This window comes from Diospyros lotus, chromosome 9 (genome assembly GCF_014633365.1).
Source record: "Diospyros lotus cultivar Yz01 chromosome 9, ASM1463336v1, whole genome shotgun sequence".
NCBI classification, from domain to species: domain Eukaryota; kingdom Viridiplantae; phylum Streptophyta; class Magnoliopsida; order Ericales; family Ebenaceae; genus Diospyros; species Diospyros lotus.
Genome location: NC_068346.1, coordinates 14,272,600 through 14,292,824, shown reverse-complemented (window position 1 = coordinate 14,292,824; position 20,225 = coordinate 14,272,600). Strand labels below are relative to the sequence as shown.

At 33.3% G+C, this 20,225-nt stretch overlaps 1 protein-coding gene across 8 annotated transcripts in view; it reads right to left on the bottom strand.

Annotated features, from left to right (window-relative positions):
- The window catches only part of LOC127810168 (oxysterol-binding protein-related protein 1D), a 34,327-nt gene extending 26,171 nt beyond the window's left edge, over positions 1-8,156 (bottom strand). For 6 of the 8 annotated variants that reach the window (XM_052349471.1, XM_052349472.1, XM_052349473.1 and 3 more), the window contains exons 1-3: positions 7,321-8,156; positions 4,296-4,652; positions 2,277-2,364 (exon numbers count right to left, since the gene is read on the bottom strand). In XM_052349471.1, the coding sequence (XP_052205431.1) occupies positions 2,277-2,364; positions 4,296-4,652; positions 7,321-7,824 (949 nt within the window). In that variant the 5' untranslated portion in view covers positions 7,825-8,156. The remainder of the gene's footprint in view (positions 1-2,276; positions 2,365-4,295; positions 4,653-7,320) is intronic. The other 2 variants (XM_052349478.1, XM_052349479.1) reach the window with 2 other exon arrangements.
- Between the last annotated feature and the right edge of the window lie 12,069 nt (positions 8,157-20,225).

Sequence of the window (20,225 nt, the reverse complement as noted above, 5' to 3'; positions counted from 1 at the left end):
AAAGGCTCGGATGCGCCAAGCGATTGTGGATAAGAGTTCTCAATAGAAGTGCCAGAAATTGGTGATGGAGATGTGGAAAAATGGTAAAATCCCTATGACTCGCGTCATACCAATCATCAATTCAATACCCTGATCTTACACAAGAACAAAATTACCAACAAAGGTAATAGAACAATTAAGAGCACGAGTTAGTTTAATAATAGAGAGACTATTAAAAGGACATCTAGGAACATAAAGAACAGAATCCAAAGCTAATGAAGGAAGGGGTTGAGCTTAACCAATGCCATTGGAAACCGCTTTAGAGCTATTGGCAAGACCGGCACAAGGAAGACATGGGAAATGATTGAGATGGGAGAAAATACAATTACCAAATATATGGTCAGATGCACCAAAATCGAGAACCCAAGGGCCATGTGAGGAAGACTAAGTGAGGCAAGCAACAAAATTACCAATATGAGCGACCAAAGCAACAAAGGATGTAGACTACTCATAGGCTTGATATCGAAGATATTCGTCATAATCAGCTCCAGTCAAGAGAAGAGATGGCAAGGACTACAAGGACTAAGAGTCAGGATACACTGCCTGAACCACATTAGCAGCACAAGGAGGTCGGCAATGAAATTTATGACAACTCTCTCGAGTGTGACCCCACCAGTGACAATCATTGCATTTGGGGCGATTTCCTCTGTTTGAATTACCATTCCATCCTCCTCCTTGCTCTCCTCGAGCACTAATGTGAGAGGCCAAAGCTAAAAAGTCGATGGAAGGGCTCTCTGGCATTGTGATTGGAGAAGAGACATGAAGCAATAGAACAAAAATATCCTTTAGAGATGGAACGATAGGACTGGTTAGGATTTGATCTCAAACTAGAGAGAGTTCAGGTCTAAGTCCGATCAACCCTAGGACCATAAAAAACCCGTCTCTCTGTTGCAGTTGTTCCTCAACATTAAACTCCTCTTTAGTTCCAACGGGCATGAGAGAATTAAACTCCTCTTTAAGGGATTCAAGTTTGCCAATAAACTCAAACATGTCGAGATTGTGTCACTTCAAGTGAACCATGTTAAACACAACATTATAGAACCATTGGATATCATTAGTGTAAAGAGTCTTAGCCATGGTCCATAACTGATAACAAGTCCTATAAGCTTTATAAATAACATAAAGTTTAGGGTCAATAGATTGCCATAGTAAATTGCAAAGGAGAGCATCAACTTTCCTCCAAGTAGCTTGTTCAGCTAGAGGAATATCATCTACCTTTTTAGTCAAATGGTCCTCATATCCTTGACCCAAAAACCATAATTCAACATATGCAGCCCAAGACATATAATGGGCACTACCAATCAACTTTTCACAAGTAATGGCCGGAGAAGGAGTGATAATCAAAGAGAAAGTACCAAATTTGGAACCTAAATCAACAGAAGAACTAGTGCTAGACATGATTTGGGTGGAAGGCAGCTCTAAGTATTCTAGAGCAGCAAATGACTACAAAGTGATGGTCGCAGTAGTGTGACTAAAGCAGGAATGCTTTGACTATGACAAGTGAACAGACTACCTATTTGACGGGAGTAGATCTGTGCACAAGCGAAAACGGTCGATGTCGGAAGGGAGCTTAGCAACGATGATGGTGATGGTGATGGTACAGGGAGTAGAGTGACGACAATCGACAATGGATCTATGACAAAGAGGAGACATCGAGGCTAGACAAGACAAATCTAATGAATGGAACAGGGTTGCGACGGACGAGAGACCGACCACCAAAAAACGAGATCAAAGGTCGACATCATCAAATCTAGGGTTGGATGATGTGGCGCAAGCAACGGAAGAGGCAACGCGTGGTGGCACATAGCGGCGATTCTGGCAACGAGCTTCCGAGGTCAAGCTGATCAAACCTTGTTGAGTACAATGGTGTGAGTGGATCTCTGAAACATCACCAGAAGTGGGTGAACAAGCCTGGACAGGTGCGGGAAGAGAGAGAAAATCGAGCATAGACGTTTTTGGAAAGAGAAACACAGTAGGACTCAAGGGTTTATGCTCTAATACCATGAAAAACCCTATGAGTGAATATTTTGTATGTGTTTTATTAATATTGAGTCAAATACATACAGGAAGTAACTGAGCAGTACAAGTGTAATACAATTGTACTAATGTAATACAAGTGTAGAGTACAATATATGTATATACACTATTATATCAAAGACAAAATGTTATCAGATTTGGTTTAACAAAATTTCTATTTGATAGACAAAATCATTAAAGATTGATGCAAAAGAACTGACCACTGAATCTTCCATTCCCTTCTACACAAAATGACTTACGCTCCTTTGTTTCATCCACAACAGTTGCTTCCAACTCAATTTTCTCTGTCTGCAAATGAAGTTGCAAGAAGAAAATGGAATAACTTATTCCTTGAAGAAAGTTTTCAGTGCTTGCTAGTATGTGAAATAAATGTTAGATGGAAAACATATAAAATGGTTAGAGATAGACACAGCATAAATGAACTTTTTCAAATAAATAGAAATAATGGAAAAGCATATAATTTCAACCAACCAATTTCAATATCATGGAGGCATAAATAGTTAAATTCTTTTCAGTGAATCTATTGGAAAGCACCAAGGAGGACCAAACTTAAGTTGCATGTAACAAAATCTCTGATTACTACAAATACTTTGGGGAAGCATCCAAGTTCCTTGCACCATGAATGGACTACCTTTAATTTGAATCAAGTTTGAGGAATAAATATAAAAGGCTAAAAGGGGTCAACCATCTCAATGAAACAGTAGGTTTGGTAAGTTGGATTCATCTCATGAATCCTTGTTTATAAACAACTCTTCCTGGGGCTGTATCTTCTTTTAAATCAGAGGTCACGCATCTTTTTCATGGTTCAAATCCATTCCTTTCAATATGACATGAAAAACTTTTGACAGCATTTGACAAGGTTATATAGAAATACTATTTTCCAGAATTCCATAAGGCAATACCTTTACTTACAATAATCATTTATGAACTCCGCAATGGAATTCTAGCACAATATAATACAAACCACATCCCTGCATAATGCATATAAAAAGTGATCAATTATTCTTTAACTCAAACTTTAATCTATATGCAAGATTTCTTTCAAGAATCAAAGAGTTGAAACTGTCAAAAACAGAAATGAAACATTTAAACTCTTTCTTCATTCAGGCTTTCTCGCTCACTCTGCATTTTAGGACTCACTGATAGATGTAATAAATCATTTGGGTGTCAACAGCTCAACAGAGAGGTTACAGGCAAAGGAATATACAAAACCAATGGCAATCTGGAGGACAAGTTTTAAGAGCACAATGCAGGAGAGCACATCAACAGAATTTTCTTAATTAGACATTTTTTGCTCTTCTAGACATCGCACACATAGGTGTACCTATCATAAGAAGAAAAAAAGACAAAGGTGCATTGGCAGAAAACTAGTTCCAGGACTGAAACATTCTAAAAGGCACAGATCCCACAAGGGCTGTGAAACGCCTCACCACAAACATACGTTGATATGGTAATTTTTGAGAATTTTAGACACAGTCAGGGACCCGTTAAATAATAAAGTATATACTCAATGCCTACATATGAACAGAACTTACATTTTATGTGATAGGAAGTATGAATAAAAAGTTTTTAATAAATATATTAGAAACATTTCTTTCAAGGAAAAGTTTTGGAAATAACAATTTTTACAATTAAGAAGCCTAACAGAGAGAGCATTAATAAATATCCATCAATATTGTTCAGTCGAACAGAGAGAGCATTAATAAATATGCATGCACATTGTTCTTTCTTTATAACTGATTTTTATTTATGTTTAAAATTATAACATGGTTCTAATCAGATTAAACAATGGACATGACAGATCTCAGAATGAACAAGGTCTTCCCAAGTATCCCTTAGTTAAAAAAATAAAATAAAACAAACATACTAGCATGGACTTGGACAAGTCGAACACACATATAGGAGTGTCTAAAAAAAATATTGAAATCCAACATGATGTTCAGCACAATAGGGTGACTTCTTTGAGTGTCTCCACTTCTTCAGAAACACATTTAGCATTTTCTTTTCTTTAGAAATTGCAACATTGTACAGTATGCATAGCCGACATTTTAAAGATGATACCAGTAAGTATGATGACCCCACAAGAAAATGCAAGATATATGGGCTCAACAAGGCTTAATAACCAAAAGGAACCAAGTTAGCCTAGCACAATCATTTAATCTTCTTCAGTTTAATTAAAAAAATATTCAAACTAGTCTCCATAAGTAAAAATGCCTTGCCTCTAACTGCCTTAGTTTGTCCAGCAGCATAATGTGTTTAAGTTGAAGAGCTTTCAACTGATTTTGCAGCTCAGAGAGTTCATATAGCATGATAGACTCACAATCTTTTATCACCATTTCACTAATGCCTTCTTGTAATAATCGTGATCGTAGCTTATCAGTTGAAACTGCAGTGTATTCAGATGGTGCAAAATCAATGCTTGTCAAAACTCTGGGGAATTGATCTTTAGCAGCTAGCAAGGCATCAATCCATGCAGCTCTATCCTCTTTAGTTAGACAGCGGAGGTGAAGAGTTTTTGTCCCCGTAAATATTGACAGCCTTTTGTCATCTGACTTGCTAGCCCGAATTGAAGAAACCTATAAAAGGTATTAATTATCATTTAAGCAACCATCCATAAAAAAAAATATCAAAAATATGTTCAAAAGCATAGAATTGCACACCAACTGAATAAAATTATAGACATGTGTTCTTCAAAACAATACTGCAAATTAGAAATGTAGAACAACAAATATATCATGCTGAGATACAAAGGAAAATGTATAATTTGTCTATAGGAGGTTAGAATCTAAGATAAGGGTTGGAGGAACACATTATAGAAATGGCATGGTATCTCAAGGTTAAAACATACCAATCACATCCAGAGACTCAAGAAAGGGAGCAAATATCCAAGTTGATACAACTTTAAGCAATCATACGATGAAGCATTAACCCCTACTGTACAATATTTTTCTATGTCTTCGTCTCAGGGTTCAGTGGCGACAATAGAGGGCAAATCTGCTATATCTCAAATTATTTGATCTAGGACAACATGGAAGTCATTGAAATTGGTTTTCTTTCTTTTTTTTTCTTTTATGCCCACTGAAATTGGTTTGAGGCAAGAGTTAACAGCTAGTAAATTTTTCGTGCCCAAACACTCCAGTAGGGCAGACTTCTTTAGTGGTTTATTCCTTCAAGCCACAACTAGGGTTCCACATCTACACATAAATGAGGTTACTTTAACAAAAATGTCCTGTCATTTTATCTTCTAAACTATAACATCAGCAAAAAGTTTCCCTGTTATTAAGGGCCAAGGAACAACACTTTTTTAATACTGCAGCACCTATTTTAACTTCTGTCATCATCACATCTCAACTTTGAGTTCTAGACCCTACTTCTGTACAAAATGTCTAGCCTAAAGTGGAGGAGATCCCGGAATACAATCCTGTTTCCAAGTAATCAGCTTCCTTTGACAAATTACAAGCAGTTTCCTAATATTTCTTATTAAGTTTATTACCATCTTCTGTTTGCTTCATAGGTTCAGTAACTAATATTTTTGACTAACTTCTGAAGAGAGAGTTCAGTTTGTAGCTAAAGATCATCTGTTTATTTTGCTGAAAAGCTACAGGAGTTATGATCACCTTCAACTTATAGGACCAAGGTTGTTAAAATCGGGATTTTAAGTGGGATCGACAAAGGGTCCATAAAATCGTATCGTAAAATCAAATCGTAAAATCGTAAGATTTTAGAGATAATTAAAAATACCCTTTAATTTTTGTAAATATATGTTTATAATAACATAATTTTGTAGAAAATGAATTAATATCATTTAATAACCTAATTATTCCTTATTATAATTCAAAAGATGATATTTCCAAAATATAGCTCAAAAACTAGCAGGTTGATATAGGCAATTTAGAGATAAAATATAGCTTAAAATTCTTTAGAGGATGCTTCTAACGTCTTCCATTAGATTTAGATTGCAATTTTTCTTGATTTAAAATTGATTAAATCAAGTAATATCCCGATTTGGAGTTGAGTGGTCCATTAATTAATTACTTGTTTGTCTTGATTTACTTATGCAATCAATGTTAAATCAAGTAAAAATTATAATTTAAATCAAGTAAATTGAAACTTATGCAATTAATGTTAGATGCTATGTGACATTGGAACTTATGCAATCAATGTTAAATCAAGTTCCAATTTAGAGGCAAAATATAACAATTCATTGCATAAGTTCCAATGTCAGATGCTATGTGACATTGAGACGTTGGAAGCATACTCTAAATTACAACTTAAATCAATGGAGGTCTTTGAATCGTAAAATCGTTTGGGGATCTCTGAAGCGTAAAATTGTAAAATCGTACATGTAAAATAGAGATTTTATAGGATTTTATCCCAAATTGGATTTTACATGGGACTTGAATCGTTTGGGGGTTTTCGAATCGTAAAATCGTACGCATAAAATCGGGATTTTAACAACAATGTATAGGACATCACATTTCCACAATTTAACTTGTTCTTTTTGTTGGCCAACAAAGCAGAAAGTTCAGTATGGTATGAGTGCCTATCACTAATGCAATTTTTGGATCTCGTATAACTTTAGAAAAATAAAGGAAAAAGGAAATTATACGTGTTCCTACTCACTTAGATATGGCTAAGCAAATTGAAACTGAATTGTTTAAAAAATACCTATCCATATTTATTGTTCTGGTTGTAAAAGAAATTGAGAATTGAACAGAGAATGAAAAGAAAGAAGAAAAGAAAGAACACACAGAATAATTAATTTCTGATCGTATTTAACTGAACACATAGATTCTTGTGTTTTTATATGCCTGCATAACAAACTTCTAACTAACTTCAAAACAGAATCATGTACACGTAGACAATAGAAAATAAGCTTGCTAAGAGCATATACTTTTATCATTGATTTTCCCAGCCCAACGAAGCAAAATGACAAAACTAATAAATTTAAAGCATCTCCCATTTATGTTTTTTATCTCTCATATTCTTACAACAAATTCAAAAACCAAACACAACGTAAAAGTTCAGCAGATCAATGCGCTTGTCCTTCACGTGTGATTTGTGAAAGTATGTATAGACATGGCTGCATGCATTCCATGTTTCCGTTTCGTTTTCTCGGTAGACAATAAATCAAAGAAAAATAAAGGAGTAAATCAAAGATATGTATGCAGATGAAAATAAAAACACATCTCAACGCGTGTACTCTAATTGAGATGGAAATCAAACTAAAAGAACAGAACAGACCTTCAGGTGTATCTCCCCAAAGGGCTTCCATTGCTTAGCAGAACCACCAAATCGATTGTTGCTGCTCCAGCTGGATTTTTTCATATACCTCAGAGAATCCTCTCCGATGACCTTCACGCCTTTCTCCCTCGAAGGACTCATCACAATCTTATCCGGGCCATGAATCTTGTAGTACGAAAGCACTCCATCTTCCAGCATGAACCACCTCGCCCTCCAACCCTTGGCATAGTTCACCCACTTGTACAAAACCCCAGCCACACTGCCGCCAACCTTGGAATCTCTCGGCTCGACCACACTCTCCTCGGCCTCGTGACTCAAAGCAGCACAGAGTCCGTCCGAATCGGCGCCGACCGACGAAGCCTGAGTCGAAAAGCTAGGCTTCGAACCAAACGCCACATTTTTCACAGAACTCTCGAACCCGAGCTGAGCCGTGGGCTTCACCACCGCCGGATTGGCTCTATCGCGCTCGATCGAGACCGGAGCAATGCAGCAGAGCGGATTCATCTCAACGGCGGGTGGCTACAGATCGCATTGAATGCGGCTGGAGGACAACGCGGCGCGATCTCCGTAACGGCGTCGTTTAGGGGAGAGATCGCGGTCGGAAGGGGATCGGAGGCCGGAAAGTCCTTGAAATGACATAAGAATGAGATCGGAGGGATGTAGATCGGCTGGTTTGGTTACAGTTGAGGGCAATAAAGGAGCTGCAGATGAGAGCGACGACGGAGAGGCGACGAGTGACAGATCCAATTTAATTCACTGCTCAGTAGTAATTTCAGTATGTAAACAGTGCAGTCACCACGCTTCCCATATATAAACACTCACACACGCAGAGAGAGAGAAAGAGAGAAGACGGGTAGATCTAAGATGTGGTGTTCCCCATGGCTCTATCCATACGGACTCCTCCTGATTCCTCAATTCAATTGCGCCACTATTATTTTAGCTTATTTATCAATATTTTTCCATCAATTTTAGATTTTTTAACGAGGATTGCCATTTTTCACTTTACATTGTACAACAATAATAACAACATATCCAATATTTATCTCACTACGTGAGGTCGGTTATATAAATTCTAAACTTTCATGTATTTTTGTCTTTTGTTATATTTTCATTTAGATCCATACACTTCATATTAAGCTTTAATGTCTCTCTCAAAGTCTTATTGGATCTATCTCTAACTCTTTTTTTGACTAATTGTTTCATTTTATCAACTCTCCTCATATAAACATTTTTTGGTCTCATTTTCACATGATCAAACCATCTTAGTATAAGCTCTCCCATATTCTTCTTGATTGACACTACTACTACCTTATTACGAATAATTTTATTTCTAATTTTATCTTTTCTTGTATGACTGTACATCCATCTTAACATCATCATCTCCGTTACACTCGTTTTTTACTCATATTTGTATTTAACTACCCAACATTCTGAACCATATAATAAGATTGGTCTTATAAAAAAAACATAATTGTTGGATTAACATAATGTTAATTCGTTATGTATCAAATAATTTATCCAATTCAAGACTAGTTAGACTCATAGTCACTCTTCAAATTTAATTTAATAAATAAAAATGCTATTTTGATTATAATAATAATTTTTTAATGACCTCAATTTGAAGTTTTTTAATAAAGATGCTTTTCATTTAAGTCGAATTGAGTGTGGATATTAAATTAAGATTTATCATCAGATAAAATACAAGTACAAAAAGTTTGTATTTGATTCATTACGTTAAAATGTTAGAAGAAATGGTTGAGAGCCCACGGACAGGCATAGGAGGTCGACCACAGCGTAACAAATTACTGGAGAGATAAAAAGGGCAGGTGTAGGTTAAGCTTAGGGCGCAATAAATATTTAAATGGACGGTTTTGTAGTTTCTGGCTTGGGGAAGGGAAATAATGATTGTGGAGACAGCTAACGTGCGCAGTGGCGCACAGGTAGTGACCGGGTGGGGAAGCCTTTGTCCGTTGGGTGAGGGGAAGAACCCGAGGGCTCGCTTCTTAAATGACGCGATTGCCCATCGTCACTTTCCCCTCGGCTCGGGGGACGGGGGCGTTTTCTTGCGAACCGGGGTCACTTCAGTAATTTGATTGGGTTGAAAACGATTTGTGAGCAACGGTTCGGATATCCGCAAAGATGGCGGCAATGGAAGGTGGGGATTGCATGTTGCGTCCATCGTGTTAATGGCTTCTGTAGCTGATATTTTCTTTTTCATTAAATACAAATAGGACAAAATTAATTTCTTTTAAGACGATTCTTAGATCTTTTTATCTTAGCTATAAAATTACTCTCTTCTAATTAGAAAATGTTATATATAAATAAATAATAATAGTAATTACTATCCTAATAAATGGGATAAATTTTATTTTATTTTTATATAAAATATATTTATTACATCTTATTTTTACCATTCAAATAATTTTATTAATTCATAATAAATATATCATGTTGTAAACTATCTAATCAACTAATAATTTATTTATATTTTTAAAAAAATGTAATAAATATGTCAATTATAAAAATAAATTAAAATTAAATTTATATATGTTATCTATTTCAATTAGTGATAGTTATATGTTGTTTCAATTTTATTATATGTAGTTTTTTGTTTAAAAAAATCTCTATTTTTCTGTTGGTATTTGAATACTTTATTCTTTAATTATATATGAAAATATTTATTATTTATTTAATTTATAAGTTTGCAAAACATATTTAAAATAATGATTTATAAAAAAAATGATATTTAATGTGCATTTTGTTGCATATCTAATTAATACAAGTGTTAGATACACTAATCACATAGAATATTATTTTTTAGAATGAGTTAAATTGACCAAAAATGTATAGTTTAAAAGTGTAATCGAAATAACGAAAAATTCGAGTGTTTATATAAAAAAAAATATCACAATGTAAGAGTTAAATTAACTCAAAATTACATAATTTAAGGGTATAATTGAAATAACAAAAAATTTTGATATTTAAATAAAAAAACATACAGTTATAAAAGCCAAAATATGTATTTGAACAACTTGATTTCCTCGTCCAACCATGAGGCCCAAAATGTTCATTGTATTCTTAACCCTTAATTGGAGACATATTTGTGTGGATTGGGTTCATCAGCTAAGACCATGGTCATGCAAATAAGAACATGATATGTGGCAAATGTTAGAAAAATGACTAATTAGTTTTCTTTTGAAGTGTATCATGTTTAATGAACTTATACTTTGTTTGTAGTGGATTGTTATGTTCTTGGATTACACAAAAAAGTAATGGGGATTTGATCGACGATGCAAAGGAAGAAGAGATCGCTGATTGCAACAAGGATTCACTCGAAGACATTGTCGAAGAAAATAGGATTTGGTCATAAACGTTCTACCAATCACAAACGGGATTCGATTGAATACAACAATTTTGGGTTCCAACCTTTAGAAATTTTGCCAAATAAGACAATTTGAATGGTAAGGACGTACCAATCATAGCAACAAAAGACAATCCAGATGGTGATGGTGTAGAGGAATGGGAGGTTGAACAGTGAGGGTGTGGATTAAAAAGATTGGATGGTATGGGTATAGTCTTCTGTTAGTGTTTATAATGTTAGTGCCCTAATTCTATATTTAGATGGTATCTGAAAATTGTAATTATGAGACTAATGATATAATTCTTACAAATATAATAAAATATAATTTCATATTTTAAGATCATATCTTCACTCATACCTCTCAAATCAATTATATGAATAAGCCCTTATATTTCCTAATGATAGTTTTATTTTTAAGTATTAATAATATATGACAAATACTTTTAGATTAAAAATTTCTTAAAAGTATTTTCAATCCTTAGATTTCTTAGAAAATGGATATGATTGAGAAATTATGGACTAACATGTAAGTTACTGTATTTTATTAGTATGAGATACTAATAATAAAGGATAGTGAATTGCATGTCATAATCCATGAGATGGATATGGTAAACATGTGGGTAAATGTTAGTTAAACATGTATTGAATGTGACGTAGGTAATAGATCACATGGCTGAGACGATCTATGATTTGTCACTGGCTTCGATTGTGTTATTGGTTCTTAGATCGGAGACAACACAGTTGTCTTGTATGTCGGTGTCAAAGATTTGTCGTTGCTAAGAACCATCCGGTTACTAAGTGAAAAATGCACTGTGTGGTTCATGTGTAGTGTCATATTAAGGTAGGTGATTACTATTGGAATTCATCGACCTCTAGCAGGAGATGAACATCTTATACAATCAATGGTGGTTGTGGTCGTATACACCCCTGACCATGAAACACATGATTAGAAATGTATTTCTAATGTCGGAATGTGTTTTGATGTGTCATCTTGATCACACCACACTAGATCTTGGAATTACTATCGAGTTAGTGAGTTTAATCAATCCATGACTCTTACTCAATCGGATGTTAATCGATGAAAGGATTATAGTACACGGGAATCGAAAAGCCAAATAGGTTTTTAATAAGTAGGACTTCAATACTAGTATAATTGCTCCAACATAATGTTAGTTGTTACTCAGGGTCTTTTAGAGTATATCGAAGAGATATAGATATACTCATTGTAGACCAAAATGTTTGGTTAACATTAAAGAGTTTTGACGTGTCTTGATTGCTACTTAGTGGTGAATCTAAAAGATCACACGCATATCCGAGTATAGTGGATGACTAAACGATGAAAGCTATAATCTTCATTAAGAGTTAATGATTTTTACTGGATATTAATAATGAGAATGGTTATCATTGGGTAATTAATTATTTTATAATATTTTATGTATAATAGTTATACATGTATTATATTATATTGAGAGAATTAATTTAAATGTAACATATGAAAATTAAAAGAGAATTTTCATTATTTATATGATATATGGAAAATAAAAGAGAATTTCCATTATCTATACAGTATATATGACATATTATATGGAAAAAAATAGCATTTCAAATAATATATATGATATATTATTGAAAAGAAAAATACACTTCTATTATATATAATATATAATACTAGCGTATGCCTGTGCTTAAAGGCATGATGTAAATAATATTAAAATTAAAATATCGTTATAATTATTTATACGTCTATGTTAAAATTTGTGAAAAACTTGTAATAATTTTGCTTGTATTAAACGCTCTACAAAACTTAAATCATAAACAAGCATATTAAATTTATAATGTTCACCAATATTACAAATCAAAATATAAGAGTAAGTAAAAAAACATTGTAAACACTGAACAAAAAATAAAAATTAAAGTTATTGTATACCTATTAATGTTTTATAATAAAAAGAAAAAAAGTACCAGACTGTATTCTGCATATCAGTCTATATTATAATAAATTTCAATATAATAAAGCTACTTGTATTCTACATACCTGTCCGTATTCTACAATTCTAACATGTATTCTACAGTTAAATAACAGTCTGTATTATACAATTTCAAACAAATCAAATATAAAAAAAATAAATATAAAATAATGTACAACAGCCAGTACTCTGCAATTTAAAAGAAATTAAAATTAAAATGCACACCAATTAGTGCTACTAACATCAAATTATAACTATATAAGAAAAACGAACATTATATTATCACACCAAAAAAGTGGGTTAAAACTTTACAAAAAGTGAGTTAAACATTTTAAAAATATGTATGCTTTACAAAAGATGTGTCAATAACATGTCTTCAAACATGTGTTTGACCAAACTTCTGTTAGAATTTTAGAGACATTTAGCTATGAAATTAACGAACAAAAATTGTAGAAAGAAAAACATGAATATGAAGGTTGTAACCTTATTATTTTTATTCACGTCATCATGCCTTTAAATAAGCAATACATGTCAACTGAATAATAAGAAAATAAGATTTACTACTGGACTTAAATTTAAAAACAACGAAATTATCTCAACCCATTAAATCAGTAAACAGAATCAAAGACCCAATCATAACTGACAATTTTGACTCAGCAACTTTGAATCAATATTCAACATTCCTCCTTGATTCAAAGTTACAAAACTTCAACTTTTTATGGAGCACTTATCTCCAAATTTCTTCCGAATTGTGAAGCACTTCTTGATGCACTTTTCATCACAATTAATACTTCATTCAAATGTTGAAAAAAAAAAACTCAATTCAGTTTCATAGAGCATTTCTCTCCAAAAAATTCTTCTTGTTGCACTTCTCACCAACTAGAAGAGCGTTTCCTCTTCAATTGCCCCTTCAACCGCCTTCACTGTATTTGCTTGTTCTTTCATGTTAAATCTGTAATCATTTTTCAAATGCCCAAATCTTTTACACTGGAAGCATTGAGGCTTCATTTTGTGCCAACAATCTTTCTTTTTATGACCAGGCTTTTTGCAATGGTCACATTCTAGAATTTTTCCTTTCTTCTTTGACGATGAACTTTTGGCAAGATAAGCTACATCCATTGTCTTTTCACTTTATTCATTTCTCATAATCCTTCTTTGCTCCTGAGCTTACAAGGCTCCAATTAATCCTGCTAATGTAATTTGGCTAATGTCCCTTGAATCTTCAAGGGAAGAGATTTTTGCCTCAAATCTCTTAGGTATGCTTATTAAGACTTTCTCTATGATCCTGTTATCAGGTAGCTCTTCTTCCATAAGTCTAATTTTATTTACTACCATCATTAGTTTTTCAGAGAACTCTTGGATTGTATCATTTTCATTCATTTTAAGAATCTCAAAATTTCTTTTGAGATTCAACACTTGTATTCTTTTCTTTCTAGCATTCCCTTGATATAGCTCTTTCAATACATCCCATGCTTCCTTAGTCGTTTCACAAGCCATGATTCTTGAGAAAATTGATTCGGAGACAGCAGTGTGTAATTGAGATAAAGCCCTCGGAGCTTGAGCTTTTGCTTCTTCATGAGCTCTGATTTGATTGAGCGTAGGATTGTTGCCAAGCGAAGGTATCTCCCTTTCACTTTCGACCCACTGCCATAAACTGAGACCTCTCAAATGAGCTTTCTTTTGACAGCCCATACTTGATAATTTTTTCTATCAAAAGCTGGTGGTGAAAGAGATGATGTGTTTGGTAGAAGTCATAGAAATAAAGAAGGCATTGATGGGTTCTCTCTCACAGGCCCCTTAATATCATTGAATGTTCTGATACCACTGTTGGAATTTTAGAGACATTGGTAGCTATGAAGTTAAAGAACAAATCCTATAGAAAGAAAAACATGAATGTGAAGGTTGTAACCTTATTATTTTTATTCGCATCATCATGTCTTTAAATAGGCAATACATGTCAACTGAATAACAAGAAAGTAGGATTTACTGATGGATTTAAATTTAAAAACAACAAAATTATCTCAACCCATTAAATCAGTAAACATAATCAAAGACCCAATCATAACTGATAATTTTGACTCAGCAACTTTGAATCAATATTCAACAACTTCCTTCTCATTAATTTCAAAAAAGTCTTTGTATCAACTTGTATGTATCCCCAATGAGGAACAGGCACAATAATCTAGTAATTTGTGGAAACAAAAAAAAAATATAGATTAATACATTTTTTGGAAATATACATATATCAAAATACTTTTGAGATTGAAATTGCTTTATTATATTCCCATCGAAGTAAGCTAGTCGTATTTCGATCCAATCCTACAAAAGTCCATATTTCAAGTTATTATTAAATTGAAATTTTATAAAAAGTTATATAATCAATAAAAATAAATCTATATGGTTACCTTCTGATAAAACGTGATTTAATCTACATAGAACATTACAACAATACTTTAGAATAAACAATATTTTTAGTTGAATCCAAACTATCTTTAGGGAGAAAAATACTTATACCATTAAATGATGTACATCTGGACAATGTCACATATAATTGCCCATGACTAAACACTGGCATGTGCAAATCAACCCCAACAAATTGAACAAATTGTCCTTAAGATTTATTAATGGTCAAGGCATATGTTAATCAGATTGAAAATTGACGTCTTGTCATTTAAAAAGTCATTTATGAAAAAGATGGTGTCAAAGATATCCTTAGTATGAATGCCAAATTGCCAAACTTTTCTCCAGTTAAAATTTGAGCTTCAATTATGTGAGGGTCGCACCTAATAACCATCAATGTAATACCCCGAGGGCCCAGAGAAGTTAGAATATATCGAGGATAGTGTAAGAAAGGAAACAACACCAGCTGGATACCTTTTGGGCTGAATGTTGGCAAATAACTCCCAAGTTAAGCGTGCTTAACATGGGGTAATCCAGGGATGGGTGACCCCCCTGGGAAGTTCGCGTAGGCCCATCAGGGTAAGTTGTTTCGATTCTTCCTATAGCTCGAGCGGGATGTTACAAATGGTATCAGAGCCGACCCTTGGCGAAGGCGGTCCGATGAGGGCGGGGAATGGCGCGGGGGCTTGAGGGCCTGTACAAGGAGTGGCTTTTGGCAGGCTTCTAGGATGGCAGCCCCCAAGGGGAGAAGGTCTGGGACCAGTTGTAAGGTCACATGACGAGGACGTCATGTGCTTAAGGGGGGAGAATATAATACCCCGAGAGCCTAGAGAAGTTAGAATATATCGAGGATAGTGTAAGAAAGGAAACAATACCAGCTGGATACCTTTTGGGCTGAATGTTGGCAAAGAACTCCCAAGTTAAGCGTGCTTGACCTGGGGTAATCCAGGGATGGGTGACCCCCCTGGAAAGTTCGCGTAGGCCCATCAGGGTAAGTTGTTCTGATTCTTCCTATCGCTCGAGCGGGATGTTACAATCAATCTTGTACCATTACATAGTCCATATTTTGGTGCAATGTTTCTCAATAATATTATAGGACAACCCACTTTCAACTCTAACTTAAAAGTTGGCAGTCCAGAAGGATCCAATGAATTTAAATATTCATTAGGATATCTATTTATAATGGTAGAATCAATTTCATTATCTTCAGACATTTTATCTACTACAAGATAAGTACATAATATTCCTGAAAAGATATTCGACACAGTAGTATTAATGTCACTGATATTATCGTTACAGGTAGATAAAATTGTGCGTTCTGTTAAAAATGTTGGGGTTGACGTCTCTATCATATTCAACTGTGGGTAAACTGTAGAGAGTAATTCATTCAAATCTTGACATTTGTGTATTGTTGATGGGAGGTTAATGATTTCTTGAGGATTAGTTCCAATCTAAAAAAAGTGAAATCAATAAAAAAATTAAGAGTGTAAACATAATTTATTAATTTAAAATTATTTATATAATAAGAAAAAAGGTTAAAGTAGTGTTACCTCCATCAAGAAATTTGCAAAATTAGCATTTTTATAGCCTTCATGATTCAAGCGCATATTCAAATCCAAAGTTAAGATATGTATATGCTTCCAAAGAATAGAGTGTCTTAATGATGCATTCATAATTTGCTCACTAACTCTTTCGGGTATAACTGATAAGATTTGTCGAAAGTCTCAACTAAGAACAACAGTAATACCCCTAAATGGTTTTTCACTATCACAAATATCCCTAAATGTACGATTAATTGCCTCAACATAATGTCTATGTTGCATAGAAACTTCATCCCAAATTATAAGTTTTGTTTCTCTAAATAATTCAGCTTGTAATGATTGTTTGTTAAGCCCACAATTTGAATTGTTTAAGACATATAACGGAATGGAAAATGTTGAATGTGCAGTGCGATCTCCTACCAGTAACAATGATGCAATTCTAGATGAAGCCACAATAATAATGGTATGCCTAAGATTGCGACATTTTAATGCAATCGTATTGTACATAAATGTTTTCCCTGTTCCAGCACTCTCATTCAGAAAGAAAAATAGTTCCTTTATTTTGAAAAACTGAAGAAGTGATTGTGTTATAAGCATTCTATTATCAATTGTTGAGACAATCAACAGTAATTTATGGATATGTCTGTTGTGCCTTACTCTATAGTTATTGATGTTTAAATATCAATCGATTATGAACTACTGCACTCTAATTTGTAGTAGGTTGTGGCATGGATAGGAAGTCAATTAAACGTTTGCCTGATTCATGAAGCATTTGATTCAAAAGATGAAGACCATAATCTTCAATTTGAGCCTCAATTGGGTTAGAAATGGCAAAAAAATGTACGAATCTTATGTGCATGGTCATCACATATATGCGTTGAGAATTGATTCCATAATGCACATGGATTCATCATTTTCTAAAAGCCCCATTGCAACACATGCTAATTTAAATATATCATGCACAACATTATCAACTGTGCGTAAAGACTGAAACAACTTTGGTCCTTTGACAATGGTTAATAACAAACGTAGATAAAATATGTCACCATAATTAGGGGTAACAAAGTACATTCTACCAATTGCATATCCATCTTTTTTTGGTTTTCATCTCTTTTTCGACTTGAGCCAAACAAAATGTTGTGAAAATTCTTGATAAGTGAATGGACATTCATTTTTACTGCCAGCATAATATGTAAAAAAGCCAGTAAGAGTTGACATTTGTTGAACAGTTCTAGATTGAATTGTTTCTAATGACTCTTTTGGGTTAAAAACAATGCGATGCATTTCAGGTAAATGAAGTGTCAATCATACAACTGTTGGCATCTCTGCATGCAAAGGATGATCAACTATTCACCAAGCAGCTTCTGGAGGTCCAATATACATTGCATCAAGATATTGTTTAATCTCATTTATCATTCCTAACACCATATGTAATATCCTAGTATTTTGAGAATAATAATAATTATTTTTTTTGTATTTAAAATATATTTTGACATCCATTAGAGATTATAATTGAGAAAACTAATGAGTTTAGAGTTAGTGGGCTAAGTTGAAAAGGGAAAGGCTAAGTAAATGAGCTTAGAGTTAGTGAGTTAAGTTGAAAAAAGGAAAGACTAAGTAAATGGCCTTAGAATTAGTAGGCTAAAAAAGTTGGCTTAAAATTAATGAACTAAATAAAAGAATAATCTATTCAAAAGAAGATTTAGCGGAAAATAATTAAGGTGACAAAATAATTAAAGATAGTGGGTGAAATAATTAAAAATTTTGAGACACAAAGTAGGGTGTGGACAAATAATTAAAGATTATGGGTAAGATTTAGTGAAAAATAATTAAAAAATGTGATAAAATAATTAAAGATAATGGGTGAAATAATTGAGAAATGTGAGAGACAAAGTAGAGTGTAAACAAATAATAAAAGATAATGGGTGAAATAATTGAGAAATATGAGAGACAAAATAGGGTGTGGACAAATAATTAAATATTATAGGCGAGATTTAGTGAAAAATAATTAAAAATGTGACAAAATAATGAAAGATAAGAGCTGAAATAATTGAGAAATATGGGAGACAAAATAGGGTGTGGACAAATAATCAAAAATAATTGGTGAAATAATAGAGAAATGTGGGAGACAAAATAGGGTGTGGACAAATAATTAAAGATTATCGGAGAGATTTAGTGAAAAAGAATTAAGAAATGTGACAAAATAATTAAAGATAGTGGGTCATTACAATTATGCTAAGCTTAATTCAAATTTCTATAAATAGAGGAAACTTGAAAGCTTTGAGAACTTAAATTAGAAAGAGAAAGGTTGTAAGAAAAAAGATTTGAGAGTGAGAGAGAGATTTGAAAAAAAGAAAGAAAGAAAATAGAAAAAACAAAATATAGAGAAAAATACAAAAAATTTCTAGAAAAATCTTATAGGCTGGCTTTAGTAGTTCATGTGAAAATTTGTTACAGAAGACGTCGTTGGATACGCAAATCGAAGTTTCGTCGCAATATAAAAGAATATTGAATCCCCCCGCAGGAAGGTGAGTTATCTTTGAAATTTTTTTCAAAAATTCTAGAAATATGAAAATGATATTTTATAATTGTTGATGATGAAATTGGAAGAGAAATACATGATTTGTATTTATTATGGATTTTTGAGGTAATAGATGCTTGAAAATCAAAGAGAAAATGAGAAATAAATAGAACTTGGATACTAAAAATTATGAGGAAATTTTTTGGGCTTAGAAATATTGTTTTAGGAATTATTGTGAAGAGAAATTGAGAAAATTTTATGAGAAAGTATTTATTTCATAATCTTGAGAAAATAATAGGAGAAAATGGGAGAAATTAGGAAAATTAGAGAAAATTAAAAATCTGATTTTTTTTAAGTAATTATGATACCCAGGGTACGTCAACGTTCATAATTGAGTACGATTGGAAGTCTAACGCGAATTTTGAGGTAAAATTACGTTAAAGGTAAAATTATCTTTTTCCAAGGTAAGTGGTACTTCCTAACTGGATTTAATTTTATGAAAATGCTTAATTTGTAAGTGGTTCGACCCAAAATCTAATTTTATATAAATAATTTTGTCAAGTTGTCATGCCTTGATGTAACTATGCCATATAGATTGCATTTACATGTTTTGATTTATGAAATATGCATATGAGCATGATGAGATTCACGGTTATACGTTACATGGGTTTGGGATTAGGTACTGGCGTCGTTGCTTTGCTAAGGGTGTACTCATGCACCCTAGTCTGGCAGGGAGACTGTAAAAATGAGGGGTAATCTTAAGGTACAATCGACTCAAACCTGAGAGTTATGATGTTATATGCATTGCATACATACATGAGCATTAAATGTTTTGTTCCCTTACTTAGATGATTCATCATCTAACTTGGGCTTTGTCTCTGAAATATTCAAACGTTCCAGATGGAGATTGTAGTAAAAACGATGATGAATGAGGCATGAAATGGCATTTAGCAAAGTGTATAATGAGTTGAATGTATGTTATGTAGCCCATGTATTTAAGTTCTGCTACTTTGAATTCTGAACGTTTTGAGGAATGTTAATGTATAGTCTCATTTTATAATTAATGATGATGCATAACCTTATTTATGGTTAATGAGAATGTAAGAATTAATTTA